Source organism: Anabrus simplex, chromosome 1 (assembly GCF_040414725.1).
Source record: "Anabrus simplex isolate iqAnaSimp1 chromosome 1, ASM4041472v1, whole genome shotgun sequence".
NCBI lineage: Eukaryota > Metazoa > Arthropoda > Insecta > Orthoptera > Tettigoniidae > Anabrus > Anabrus simplex.
In genome coordinates this window covers 1,168,616,066-1,168,632,140 of record NC_090265.1, presented here as the reverse complement: position 1 = coordinate 1,168,632,140, position 16,075 = coordinate 1,168,616,066, and the positions used below count along the sequence as shown (strand labels likewise).

Genomic DNA, 16,075 nt, shown 5'->3' with positions numbered 1-16,075 from the left:
TCTTTGGCATCGCTATGTCGATGATACCATAGCAATCATAGATAAACAGATAGCATACTATCATTTCTTAACAATTTGGTTAATAATATTAAATTCACTAAAGAAGATGAGATCAGTAGCTCTTGAATTTCTCAGACACCAAAATCACATGAGCATCAAACACGTTCGACTTCCAAATATACAGAAAACCCACCTTTTCTCTAAAAACCATAAAAAATGATTCATTACATCCCAACTCACACAAAAAAGCCACTTATCACAGTCTAATATATAGAGCATTAAAAATTCCGATGTCCTCTACTAATTTAAGAAAGAATTACTGTACGTTAAAGGAATAGCTAAATTCAACGGATATAAAACAGATATAATTGACAAAATCATCAAAACCAAATTAAAATTAGCTACAAATTTAACTCCATTGAAACCCATCAAACCAAAATACCGGTACGCTAAATTCACGTTCACCAACCACAAGATTTTTCCGATAACCAATCCATTAATGAAGCACGATGTAAAAACAGCCTACACAACAAAAAACACTAAACGCAATTTTTTCTTAAAGCACAACTCCATTAACATCACAGACAATAGTTACTCTGGATCAGGAATATATAGATTGAAATGCTCTACATGTAATTTTTCTTATGTTGGCCAAACTGGCCACAGCAACATTACAATGTTCAAAGTCATAGTAAATTCTCCGCAATAACCAACCACATGAGGGACGCAGGACATAAATTCACTACAATAGAACAAGACCTTCATATTCTCAAAAGAGTCGTAAAAGTAAACTTTTGACAGAATACGAAAATTTATTCATTTTCCTCATCAATATTTCAATAAAGATAAGAACCTAAATTACATTATTGATAAAAAAAGCCCCTTATATGAAGAGATTTTAATTCTATTACAAAATTCAATTCCTCTCACCAATATATTCTTAAAAAATTTCAACCTCTAATTTTTAAGCATTCCCAGCTCCTCTACAGTTAATTACACTTCCCTCCCTTCCCCTCACAGCTAGTACCTCTGGTTGAAAAGCAACCAATAAACCCATAGCCACACCCACTCTAATATCGCTCCCTCCAATGGCTTCTCACCGATATAACACGCGCAGTAATCCATTCTCCTCCTTCTCTCCCACTAATAGCAGCTCCCCTCCAAGCACTACAAACAAGCCAATAATCACATTGTTAAAAAATTTAAAACCAACCTTATTATATTTTATGTTAATTTTAGTTTAAGTCTCTTCAAAATTTTTAAAATAAATTTCATCTTGTTATATGTTAATCAAGTGCTTATTTTTATTCCGAGGTTAAGACAATGGCTGATGATTCCTTCATACTAGGTGAAACATGTACCATTTTTAGTTAATGGATCAGTGTACATCATCCAATACAATGACTTATTGTATTGATTAGGTTGTCAGTTTAATAAATAACTTACTGTTATTATTCTAATCACATTCCACTTAGTCGAGCAGCTCGTCTCCTTTCTCCCAATCTTCCCAGCCCAAACTTTGCAACATTTTTGTAACACTAATCTTTTGTTTAAAATCACCTAGAACAAATCGAGCTGCTTTTCTTTGGATTTTTTCCAGTTCTTGAATCAAGTAATCCCAGTGAGGGTCCCATACCCTGGAACCATACTCTAGTTGGGGTCTTAGAAGAGACTTATATTATGTCCTCTCCTTTTCATCCTTACTACAACCCCTAAATACTCTCATAACCATGTGCAGAGATCTGTACCCTGTACCCTTTATTTACAATCATATTTATGAGATTACCCCAATGAAGATCTTTCCTTGTATTAAGACGTAGGTACTTACAATGATCCCCAAAGAGAACTTTCACCCCATATACGTAGTAATTAATTCTTGTATACATTTAGTACCCTGTTGACAAATGGTGGCAATTTGAGCAGTTTTGTGAATTTATTTTGCCATTCTGTGTTAAGCTTCCATCCAGGTAACTTTCATAAGATAATTCAGTTAAAAATACCTTGCAGTTGGTTTCAATAAATGACTGGTCACCTTCTAAACAAAGCAGGGCAATCACTCTTTGTGAAGAAGGGTACAAATACAAGGAGATTGCCAGAAAGATTTATAATGTTGCTACAGCATCCGGAGTTCTGAAAGTATGCCAAGAGTATGAATATACCGGTACTAAATTTATCAAATCAGCTCCAAGACCAGGAGGAAAACCCAAAGTAACTCAACGAGATATGAGGGAGATGTGCAGGATATCGCTGAGAGATCACAGAAAGTCTTTTAAAGAGCTCCAGGAAGTTCTACAGCGTTCTAAAATTGATGTTTCTGTAAGATCTGTTCAAAGAAAATTATTGTAAAATGGCCTAAAAGCAAGATCACTTACAAAAAATCCAGTTTTCAACAAAAGCCAACGTGAAAATTGTGTGTGTTGGTGTAAAGATCATTGATCTTGGACTAATGATGACTGGGCTAGAGTGTTTTGGAGCGTAACTAAGATATCTATATTTCGAAGCAACGGATCGAAGTATTTGCACTGGTAACAAGTGAATCGTGAGTGCTTCACCACAACTTTGAAACTTTATTTCTGTCATGATCTGGGGTTGCATGTCCAGAAATTGAGTAGGGTGACTACATATTATAGACGGGAACCTGAATACCAATAAAAGTAAACAGGAGATTCTGGAGAAGAAACTCTTGCTAGAGTAGGGAGAGTACATATTACAAATGGGAATCTGAATGCTAATAAATATAAACAGGAGATTCTGGAGGAGAAGCTCTTGCTATCCATTGCCAACTTGATTCCGACTTGAGCCCAAATGGAGATAACGTAGTATTTCACGAGGATGGTGCACCATACCATACTGCCAAAAGTGTTCTGCAGTGGTTTGAGGATAACAAGATAAAGGTTTTAAAGTGGCCTGGAAATAGCCTGGACCTTAATCTAATTGAAAATCTTTGGACAAAGTTGAAAATTTTAGTGTCAAAAAGAAATCCAAGCAACAAAATTCAGTTGATTGAAACTGTTGTCAACAACTGGTTGCAGGTCATTAACAAGGAAGATCTAGAATGTCTTGTGGACTTATGCCCCACAGCATTGATACTGTGCTTGAAAGTAAACATTATCCAACAAAGTAGACAAATCATATCACACAAACACTTACTGAACATTATATGTACTTTCACAATCATTAAGTTGAAAAGATTAAGGGATGTTGTATTTTGATAAGAATACTGAATAATAATTTACTTTTTGTTTTTAGTATATTTTGTGCAAATACAAATGGCTGAAAAATAAATTGTGTGTTTGAAAAAAAGAAATATACTATATTTCTTACAAAGTTTCCAAAATGATGAAAACCATTATATATAGGAAACAAAGAATCATTAGGATTTCTAAAGTAATTATCTGACCCCTTTACTTGCCCGGTTTATTACCCTTTGAGTTGTTGTGGGATGAACTTGACTGTAAGGCAAAGCAATCTTCTGTGAACAGTTGTGAGCTGGCCATGCCTTTCGCAAGTATGGACAACTACGGTACTGTATAACCACAGAGATGTTGAAAAAGCTAACCAGAAATGGTTCAGTAATAATCAGAGCAAAAGAGGGACACATAAAGGAGAACAGAGTTTCAACAATGTAGCTCTAAGACATTATTATCCATTATTTGAAGTATAAATTGCTTTAGTGTGTGTCATTTTATGTAAAATAGATGCCTATGTTTATATTTTTATTTAAAATATATGTTATTTGAAATATCGCTACTCTGATCCTTAATAAATAACAAGAACTGGAGTTTTCTTAAGGTGAGTTAAAACTTTCTGATGCAAGTATTACATATCATACAGAATTTGTGTTATTTATTTGTTGAAAGCAAAACTAATGTTTAAGGAACCTAACTAATACTGTCATCTCATTGTTTTGACCATTAAATCAACAATCCCCACTACCAGCTTGTAGCTCGTAAGTTTATAAACAACAATTTATTATTATTATTATTATTATTATTATTATTATTATTATTATTATTATTATTAATATTATTATTATTATTCATAAAATACACTTATTATTATAAATTAAAATCCAGTATATCAACAGCACCTAGAATATGTGTAAAAAAAGAAGAAATATGAGTTAAAAGTTTCTGCCAATATATTTTCTTCATTGATCAGGGCCATGATACAACAACCTCTGCAATTTGCTGGGCGCTGTACCTCCTTGGAAAGCATCCAGATATTCAGGTGAGGAATGCAGTCTCATACTTCTTCTTTCATGAATTCTTCTTTGCTCCTTTTATCACAAGTAACATGTTTCCTACAGGAGAGGGTGGTTGAGGAACTGAATGGTATATTTGGTGACTCAGATCGGTCTCCAACCCATGATGATCTGTCCTCTATGAAGTATCTGGAGCAGGTGATTAAGGAGACATTGCGATTGTACCCCAGTGTACCAGCATTTTCAAGGCAGTTAGAAACTGATATTGAACTATGTAAGTAAATTTCTACTTATGACTGATTACATGGATATATTCTTATTCTGTTGCTGTCTACTCACATGGAGAAATTTTTCCAATTTTGTGTTTCTCACATCTGAGTTGCCATATCAAGGATGTTGAACTACTGTCGAAGGTTCAATGCCCAGGATAATGTTCTCATTCCAGTCCACATTTTCTGTCTATCTTGCCTTCTACCATCATTTGTAATAGGCTTTATTTGTCATTTCAGAAGATGTGATCAAAATAGGCTGTTTCCCTGCTTATTGTGAAGGTTAAAACTTCACATGGTTTCCTATCTTGATGATGTACCTTCTCATTGGTGATGTGGTCTACCCATTATATCTTAAACAATTTTAACTCGTTGAACACTGCCATATGTGTAATGTGTTCACTGCTGTATACTGAGCATTTTAACCATACTTTGAGAATTTATATCTTCAACACTTTTTGAGATAAATGAATTATTCCTTTTGTTTCCAAAACTAGCATTGTCTTTCTCAGGACTGAACTCATTCGGTTCTTGTATTTTCAACAGTGATGTATGCAAATAGGCTATATATTTATCATGTTTCTGAGATTTTTATTTTTTAAATTTATTTCAAGTCATGTATGTAATTAAATTCTATTGGGTTTGTATCTTTACCTGCCAGCCCCATGGTGTAGGGGTAGTATGCCTGCCTCTTTCTCGGAGGTCCTGGGTTTGATTCCGGCCAGGTCAGGGATATTTACCTGTATCTGAGGGCTGGTTTGAGGTCCACTCAACCTATGTGATTACAATTTAGGAGCTACCTGACATTGAGATAGCGGCCCCAGTCTTGGAAGCCAAGAATAACGGCCGAGAGGATTTGTCGTGCTGACCACATGACATCTCATAATCTGAGGGCCTTTGGGCTGAGCAGCGGTCGCTTGGTAGGCCATGACCCTTCGGGGCTGTTGCACCATGGGGTTTGGTTTTTTATGTATCTTTACCTGAATTATTGATTGAAGGTTTTGATCCATCATCATCATCATCATCATCATCATCATTGCTGTCATCCAGTTTGAATCTTGAATTCCAATTTATCAGGGTTTCTATTGCTCAGAGAATTAGGATACTGTGATGACATTGTTGGAACAAGCGGGAAATCAAGGCACGTGGAACACATGCTTGCTACTCTTCAAAATAAGGATTCATATTCTATTTGGCGAGGGGCACTGGTCCCATCTAGCATTAATATAAGGAACTGTAATGCTACCCTTCATGTTTACCAGAAGGGAGACAGATGTATTTTCAGCATATGATGATTTATTAGTTAGCAAATCCATACGAGTGCTGCTTGGGCACCAAAAACAGCAGTAAATAAGAGATTCCGAGCAAGATTCGGGGACTGTGTTCAAGGTGTTAATAATAATAACACTGGTCAAAAGATAAAACTTTTCTTCTTTCATAAGAACTAAATTAACTGAATCTAAGTGTGTTTTTCATGTTGAGCTCAAATATGCTTTCAGACTCTTTCCATCAAGCAGGGTCATTTCGTGGCACTCATTTAAAGTTTTATATAATTATAATAACATAACACTAAGTGATAAATACGCATCTCATGTGGATTTACCTATAAAGGTGCCTATGATGATCTTTGGCCATATTGTGCCTTTGGGGTGTCTCTCTTCAGGGTCCAACAGTAGTCAGCTAGTATACTGAGAATCCATTTGCCTTTCTACAGAAATCTTCTTATGAAGGCACCCACCATGTTCAACATTGACAGAACCAAGATTTTCTGGGAATAAGTCTAATTGGGAGTCCAAGAAGTGAATTTTTAAGGACATTTGCATCCCATAGCTTGGTATAATTTCAGATCATTCACTATTTCATGATAGTTTGGTATAATTTCAGATCATTCACTATTTCATGATAGTTTTCTGCTTTATGATTTCCAAGAAAACTAGAACATATATTTTTGAATGAAAATGTTCATCATTGATTACTAACCTTACTTGTGGCCCAATAAAAATTATTTCTGTTTTGCATCATTAACTTTGGGAAATTTAGATTTCAAATACATAAATGCAACAGAATATTTATTAGTTACTTTTACAAAAATTTTCATAAGTCCCAGTTTTATATTTAGAGAAGTTAAATACACTTCTTCAGGATTCACCAGTGGGGTATTTGAGACATTCTTGTGATCTGGAATAAGAGATTCACATTAGGCCATTGTTTTGTGATGTAGCAAGACTCTCTATCCCTGCTGTCCCATTCACATAAGAAACAGCAGAACTTAGTGTATGCAAGTTGCAAACCCAGTAATAAAGCTATGACCTTCAAATCTTCACAGATGTTCACGTTATACTAGGTGAATCAAATATAAACCAGAATTATTTTTTACAATTTTATTGAATCAACCAACAAATACACAACAAGCACCTCATTTTTCTACATAGTCTCCTGAATTTGAGACACATTTTTGCCACCAAATTAGCAACTTTTTTATGTCGACCTCAAAAAGGAGAAGTACGTGTGTGCAGCCAGTTGCGCACATACTCCTCTACCACTGCATAATCCTGAAATCGCTTTCCTCTCAGTTCTTTCAGTGGCCAAACAAGTGGCAGTCACACGGTGACAAGTCTGGACTGTAAGGAGGATGTTCCAGTGGTTTACAATGCATTTCCTCCAGTTTTTCCTGTGTTACAACAGCAGTGTGTGGCCTTGCATTGTCGTGCAGAAGAAGAACACCTTGGATCAGCTGTCGGTGAAGTTTGTTGCCATATGCAGCTTTTATCTTGACCAAAATATGGCAGTAATAGACTGCATTCACTGTCCTATTCATGCAAGAAATCCACAAGAAAAATGCCCGCATAGTCCCAAAAGCAGTTGCAAGCACCTTTCCCGCAGAAAGGCATGCTTTGGCCTTGACTGGGCCAGCTGCACCTCGTTCCCACCACTCCACGCTTGCTTGTTTTGAATCCGGGGTGTAATGATAAACCCAAGTTTCATCAGAAGTCACAATTCGATGCAAAAATTCATATCTTTCATCATCGTAGCGATTCAGATGCTTTCGACAAACATCCTTGCTGAATTTTTTTGTTCCTGGGTGAAGAGACAAGGAACCCATAAGGCAAACAATTTCCGAAGGTCGAGTTCATTACTGATGATGGCTTGAACACTTTCAAAGCTTATTCCTATGAGTAAACCAATTTTGTAAACGTTTATGAGCATATCTTCTTCAATAAGGTCACGCACAGCACGAATGTTGTGTGCAGTGATGCTTGTCCACGGTCGTCTTTGGTGGGGCTAGTTTTCCACTTCTTGCCGTTCTGTCAAAAGTTGTTTGTGCCATGCATACACCTGGGTCTTTGAAAGAGTTGTGTCGCCAAAATGTACACGGAGCCTTCTCAAAATATTCAAAGCTTTGGTGCCTTCTTTCGCAAGAAACTTGATGATGATGCGCTCCGCAACAGATGTGTGTACCTCGTGCTTGCTCATGGCGTACTGAAGCGAGCGGTCACTCTGTGGGGTGCAACACATCAAGACCCCTACTCCAGACATCCCCACCTACATTCCCTCGAAGTGCCACCCATTTTCGTTTGCTGCCAGAGCCGCTAATTTTAAATTCCAGTTTATATTTGATGCATCTAGTATTTTGTATATTGGAATGTTTCTAACAGCATTTTCATATGTTTCATATCATTGACATGTGCCAGATGTATTCATGGAAATTCAGGGCCATTGTGCAGAAATACAGCCTTCAAACTCACTTTTGATGACTCTATAAGCAATAGCCACTCACAGTGGGGGCAAGGCGTTTTCTGCCCCTCCAAAAATGATCTGAGGGAGGAGAGCGCCATTTTGCCCCTCGAAAACAGAATTCTCCACCTAGATGTTAAGTCCCCTCACACTTAAATGTGGAGGTTGACAGTCTTCGGAGTCCTGAGTCGAGAATTACAGTGTAACATGATTTAAAAGGAAAGTCCCAAGTTCAGTTCTCTCAGGTCTGCTGCGGTTGAGTTGTGCTGATGGGATTATACCCAGAGATTCTAGTCTCTTGTTATGGGTTTGAGAAGACAGTGAGCGGTACCTCCCTCAAAACTTCAGTTGAGTGGAGAGTTGACGGTTGACCCAAATTGATTTGACAGATACAACAGCTACATGTACTGTACAGTGACCGTAACGTACGAAGGTCTGCCGGAGGGAAGCGTTAAGGCAAAATAAGAGCCCTTATTGTTGCTTAGTGTCGTTTAGAAATAAAGTAGACCTCTGGATCTCAGGCAACTATTGAACTCTGATGGAATAAATAAGAATAAATAAATACAGAGTCAAATTCACCAAAAATCATAATACTTGGAATTCGTCAGGAGTTTCTTGTTAAAATTGGTAATGACATGTTTTAATTTTCCATCAGTAATAGGCCTATAACTTGTCCTACCTAGGGCCGATTGTATAAACCGTTTGATCTTAGATCAGAGATGAAATTGAACTTGATTTATGCAAAACTCAGACATTTGTATTGTATAAACGTTAATCTGAGATCAATTCGCACTGAACTAAGATCAACTTTGATTGGAGAAATTTCTCCAATTAAACTCTCAGATCAAGGAGTTGTTTTCTATTTGAGATACATGAACAGCTGATTGTTAACAAAATATTACCTGTGTTGTTATGATACATGGTAAAAAATACACTGAAGTCTAACCTCATACATTGCTAGCTCCTGGGAGACAATGGCTATCAGTGTTGTCGTTACCTGCTGACTCCAATACTTCATGCCGAAACAGCTGCAGAGCGAGCTTATAATCGAGCCCATGTCTTTATATTTCCCCAAGTCGATTTCAACTTTTAAAAATGTTTTTAGAATTGGCTTTATGTCGCATCGACACAGAGTTCATATGACAGATGACCATATATGTCCATATATAGGCAATATTACGCTTCTTACTGCAGTGTAATGTAATGTAATAACCTCGATAAACTCCTTACGTTATTAGCTTATCTTGCTCGTATTTTACAGATGTCTGATGGCTCTGATTTCTTGGATAGGTCTTCTGATGATGAAAATGATGAATTTCTTTGGGCTCCGTGTATGTTCTGTGAAAGAGAATGGGAGAATTGAGTGATAAGAAGTTTAAACTGAGGTATCGCTTGGGAAAAATACCATAGATCAGTTCGTCAGTACCTGCGGTGCGGTACACATCGTTTCTTCGCTGACGTGTGCTTTCGTGTAGTTTTGTTAGTGGTGAGTGAAGTGAGATACATGGCGACAGCAGTTGGAGGCGGTGGCACTAACCGTCCCCCGAATCTGGACATGGATTTGGAGGTCGATCACGAAGAAGAAATTCCCGCAAAGAATGAACAGGTTGCAGTGACCTCTACTGATGAACGGCCTCCTGCCGACAAAAATCTCTCTACAAATAACGATATCTCAACACCTCTCGATTTGTATCCGCGTACTCATAGGGGACCATTTTTGATTAATGTTGAACCTGTTGGTACTAATAATACCGGCAATTTACATCCGATGGCTTTGGGTCGCCTTTTTTATGACAATAAGATCAGTGGCATAAAAACTGTCAGTCGTAAAGGTGCTCGCCGGATTCAACTTGCCTTTAAGTCTGGCCAACACGCTAACAGTTTTTTGCAACATCCCCTCTTACCAGAAAAGAAACTTAAAGCCTACATTCCCTCTTCCAGCCTTTATCGTGTCGGAATAATTCGGGGTGTGGATAAAGATTTATCCAACGAAGACATCATGCAATTTATTGATTCTCCCGAACCCATTAAACAAGTGCAGCGTATGAACAGGAAGATTAGTGTTGGTGATAAAACAGATTACGTTCCTACCGGTTCTGTAAAAGTAATTTTCAAATCTCAACACCTACCGGAACATGTTTCTATTTTTAATGTGCTCTTAGAAGTTGAAGTCTTTATTTATAATCCTATTATCTGTCAAAAATGTCAGCGATATGGTCACAGTGCAAAAAATTGTAGAGCCAGCAGTTCCCGTTGTGGGAGATGTTCACTATCCCATTCCACACGGGAATGTCAGCAAACGCTGTTAAAATGTCTCCACTGTAATCTTAATCATTCTGTGGGATCACATTTATGTGAAGTACATCACAAACAAGTTACTATTAAAAAAATTATGTGCCTTCAAAATATATCTTTCGAAGAGGCACAAACTCAAGTACAGCCAAAGGTATATAACCCACTTTCAGTTACGCAGCAGTTTCCCCCATTACACTCTTCTGAATCCAACCCAACTGTTGAGCTTCCTAGGAAAAGGAAATTTACGGAAGTTCTCTCTCGTGAACCTCGGGTCCCTCCTCCACCTGGTTATGATAAGGAAGGTTATCTTCAATTAATTGGAACTCCCAGAATTGAACATCGTACATATCACAACACTCCTACTACACACGCCCCGAGTGGTTCCGGGACTCGGTCTACAGTTTCATCCTCTAATAATGAACCTGGAAGTAGTTTCCAGAAGGATAATTCATTATCCTTTAACCCGAGTAAACTACAATCGGCCCTACGTGCTGAGTTTGTACTACTCATGGAATTATTAGGGGGTAACCCCCAATGGAGTCACTTAGTTAAGAGTATCAATGATAAAGTCAATAGTCTTTTCGAACATGGCAATTTCGATTCTCCAGTGGAATTGTAAAAGTATACTAGGTAAGAGACATGAGTTAGTTAACCTTATTACTGAATATCATCCCCATATCATATTAATTCAAGAATCTTGGTTGAAACCCATGTATACTTTTCGATTTGCCGGTTATAAGGCGGAACGTATGGATGGTGGTGGATATGGCGGCGTGCTAACCCTTATTGCCACTGGAATACCATATCAACGCTTGGAGGTTGCTCAATATATAACAGGCACCTTTATTGTAGTAGTAAAAATTAATGACTTAGTCATTGTGAATCTTTATTGTCCCCCGCGTATACAGGGTACAGCCACACAATGGTATAATTTTTTCTATCAGTTTACTTCTTATTCTCAATTTATAATTGCCGGCGATATGAATGCCCATCACACTGCCTGGGGATCTCCACACATTTCTACCAAAGGTAGGAAAATTCTTAATGTAACACAAACCCTAGACCTCCTTATCTTAAATGATGGCTCCCCAACACGACTCACAGCACCGGGGCAAGCTAAAAGCGCTGTCGATCTTTCTATTTGTAGTCTCTCATTGGGTCACCGAAGTTTTTGGCAAACTATTAAAGATACTCATCTCAGTGACCATTTCCCCATATTTCTTTCACTTAGTGGGAATATTAGATCTCTGCATTTTGATTCCCCTACAACTAACCAACACCGGCTTGACAGGTCCCTCCATGATTTTGATTTCGATATGTTTAATAGCTATTTGAATGCCCAGCTCAAAGTCAGTTCTTCCCCTATCATACAATATTCATCCCTTCTTACCGCAATTACCGAATATCTAAATATGTATCACCCTATACACCCCACAACATTCAAGTCCAAGCCTGAACAAATTGTAATTCGATGGTGGGATAAACAATGTGAGGCAATGGTCAAACGCCGCAAAATTTTATTTCGAAAACTTCGAACTAACTTCACCTATTATAATTATATCCTTTATCAGAAGTATACTGCACTTATGAAACGCACCTTTAATCATAAACGAAAGGAATCCTGGAACAAATTCATTTCTACTATTCATAGAAATACTAATCCTCAACTTATTTGGTCTGCTATTCGATCCATAGGTCGTATACCCCGACGACACAATACTGTTACCATTCATCATGATAATCTCCAAACATTTTATAATGAACTAACTCCAGATTTTGTAATGCCCCAATTTCCGTTGTCTACGTCCGTACATAATGTGCAATTTGACACACTTCTGCAACCTATTGACCTAATAGAATTCCTCAACGCTGTTGAAGGTAAGACTTCCACTTCCCCAGGTCCGGATTGCATTACCTATAAAATGATACATCATCTCCCTCACAAAGCTCAAAAAATTCTAATCATGCACTTCAATTCGATTTTAACGTCCGCCACAATTCCACAGGACTGGAATCAATTTCTCCTAGTGCCATTAGAGAAACCCCCACTGAAGGACAAGTATATCCACGGTACCGAGGCATAACCTTGGGATCCTGTATTAGGAAAGTTTTTCTACGTATACTGCTCAGTCGCTTATTATGGTGTTTAGAATATCATAATTTATTGCCCAAATACCAATTTGCTTTTATCAAAGGACGAAGTACTTTTGATGCTATCAACATTTTCTTAACTGATCTTACTTTAGCTAGATTTCGCAAACATGATACTCTTGCCCTTTTCATAGATATCAAACAGGCATATGATAATGTTAATATTCATGTCTTACTACAAAAACTTTTTTTTTTTTTTTTGCTAGTTGCTTTACGTCGCACCGACACAGATAGGTCTTTTTGGCGACGATGGGACAGGAAAGGGCTAGGAGTGGGAAGGAAGCGGCCGTGGCCTTAATTAAGGTACAGCCCCAGCATTTGCCTGGTGTGAAAATGGGAAACCACGGAAAACCATTTTCAGGGCTGCCGACAGTGGGATTCGAACCTACTATCTCCCGAATACTGGATACTGGCCGCACTTAAGCGACTGCAGCTATCGAGCTCGGTACTACAAAAAAAAAAAAACTAATGGCTATGAAATTCCCTCCCAACTTTATAACTATCATAGGGAAACTTTTATACTATCGATGCCTACACGTTAAATCATCATGGCAGCCTCCTAATATTCGTTATAGTTCTAAGGGCCTACCCCAAGGTGATGTCCTAAGTGGTCTTTTATTCGCATTATACCTAAAGGATCTTGAAACACTCATTACTCGTGATGCTCGTATAATTACGTATGCTGATGATGTCCTAATATATGTTACTAAAAGTACCGTTTTGGAAGCCAGAGAAACCATCTCACATGTACTCGACAACGCACATCAGTGGTTCAATGAACATGGATTTGAAGTTTCACAGAATAAGTGTGCTGCCATGGTATTCACCAATAAACGACGTTATGATCAATCACCAATACAAAGTAGTAATTTAAGCATTCCAATTCGTACAACCTATAAATATTTAGGTATATATTTAGATGATAAGTTAACATGGAAATATCATTTTGAATCCCTATCTTATAAAACAAACCTTTTTTTAAATATTCTCAAAGCTATCGTCAGGCGAAAATGGGGTGCGGACCCAGTCATGGCGTTGACAATATATAAGAATACCATACGATCCAGGTTAGATTACGGTTGCTTCTTTTTTAACATGGCAGCTGCCACCCTTGTTCATAAATTAGACGTAATTCAATACAAAGCGATACGACTATGTATTGGTGCATTGCAATCAACCCCCACCAACGCGTTGCTGGTTGAAACTGGAGAAATGCCGTTGTTCTTACGTAGAAAGTTTCTTGCAAACAAGTTCTTACTAAGAAAAATCTCGCTTACATCCTATTTGTTATTTCCTAAATTACAACTTCTTTCGGAATATTTTCAAAAATACCCTAATACTAAATTAAAACCACCTGCTCTCTTAACAGCCTTTGAAAACATCCGGGATTATAACACTCAAGTCATTAAATGTCCCTCTTTACCTCATTATTCTTTCCCATATTCTATATCATTGTACAAACCACAACTTATTATCTCCCATTTCGGATTCAATACCCATCAACGTATACAATCGTCTCTTAATACTTCTTTTCCCTTCCCAGTATGCCTATCTCCTCAACAGGATACCTTAAGCATTTATACGGATGGTTCTCGAAATGACCAAGGTGTTGGAGCAGCTTACTATATACCTTCCTCCAATACATCCGGTAAATTCTCACTCCCCAAACATGCTTCTATCTTCACTGCTGAAGCATTCGCTATTCGACAGGCCCTATTATATGTCAAACTTCATGCTAGACCCAAAACCATCATATTTTCTGATTCCCTGAGTGTTCTGAAATGCATACATTCAACTCAAAATCACAGTTCGTGGTATGTTCTCAATATTAAAAAACTATTATTTAACCTAGATCAAAACCATCAGGATATAACGTTGGTCTGGATTCCCGGACATTCTAATATTCATGGTAATCTTAAAGCTGATTTTCTTGCCAAAGACGCTGCTTTAGGAAATGGGTTCAAATGTAACATTGCTCTTCCCGCTACTGATATTCAACCTCTCATCAAACAAGCACTATGTCAGGAATGGCAGGACGATTGGACAGGATCTGCGACTTTTAAGGGTGGTTTTTATTTTAGAGTGCAACCTTCTATCTGTTTACGGCCATGGTTTGCTAAAGGGAACTACACACGTCGGCATGTTACCACTATCATTCGCCTTCGTTTTAACCATGTACTAACACCGGCCTATAAATTTCAAATACAATTAACTGACTCACCGCTATGTAACTGTGGTAACGCTATTGGGGATGCTAATCACATTATTCTTCAATGTAAAATATTTAACTCACAACAAAATATTCTCTTTCGTAGATTATTAGAACAAAAGGTTGCCTTTCCCACATGTGTCTCTTGCCTGGTATCCAATCCCACACCGGAAATTGTACTAGCCATCACGGACTACTTAAACCAATGTAATATTTGTCTTTGAATCCTCCCACACACTTGAAATTCCTCAATGTGATGTATCTAGCTTTCCGTAATTTCAACATTCTTTTTCTTGTTACTAATAATAAATTGTCTAATCGTATAAATGTCCTTTTCATATAATAATAAAACATAGTGACTAAAGTGTTCAAGCGAGTGTTCAATTGGTGACTGGGTAAATTGCGTGTGTGCAGCGCCCAACAACACAAAGAAAGAAGAAGAAGAAGAAGAAGAATACCATAGAACAGCTAGAACTCAGATTGCGTGATATTCTAGTTAAACCTACCAAGAAAAACAACCCTTTTTCTCCAATGCACATGTTGTTACTAACTTTTGAGATTCTTTCCCATGGGAAGTTTTCAGTTAGTTGTTGGTGATTTACTGCATGTAGATGCAGCGACAGTCTGCAGAGCCATTCATTGTGTATCTAACCTTATTGCTGCACTGAAACACGAGTTTATCAAAATGCCTTCCGAACAAATTGATGTGAGGAAAATCATGCATGATTTCTTCAATGTACAACACTTCCCTGATATTCTAGGTGCTATAGATTGTACCTACATACCTATAATATCTCCTGGGGTGATAACACAGAAGCTTATAGGAATCGTCATGGGTGGTTTTCGTTAAATATTAAAGTTATTTGTGATTGTAACCGCTCCGGGACAATTTATGGTTACACATAATAATAATAAACATAATAATAATGATAATAATAATAAGGTAAAACCAGTAGTAAATAATATAATACTTAATAATATGACTAAGAAAATAGTTGTGAATAATGCAGTGGCGGAGTGTTCATATCAGAACACAGAAGCGTGACGAGTATCTTTTAAATACGCAATCAACGAGCTAGAATAACATAGAGAGGCGGAAGCGCTGCCTGGGTGAACCTAATAGAACGAACGTCCGCCATGTTTCCTGTTGTCACACAAGCAAGTAGGCATGGCCTTTAAATGACGAAAAGTGTAGAAAATGCGCATTTTAGA

The 16,075-nt window shown here is 37.5% G+C and overlaps 1 protein-coding gene across 2 annotated transcripts in view; it reads left to right on the top strand.

Annotated features, from left to right (window-relative positions):
* The window catches only part of LOC136858150 (cytochrome P450 4C1), a 332,613-nt gene that overhangs the window by 243,543 nt on the left and 72,995 nt on the right, over window positions 1-16,075 (top strand). For both annotated transcript variants that reach the window (XM_067137477.2, XM_067137476.2), the window contains 2 exons: window positions 4,162-4,230; window positions 4,310-4,478. In XM_067137477.2, coding sequence (XP_066993578.2) covers window positions 4,162-4,230; window positions 4,310-4,478 — 238 coding nt within the window. The remainder of the gene's footprint in view (window positions 1-4,161; window positions 4,231-4,309; window positions 4,479-16,075) is intronic.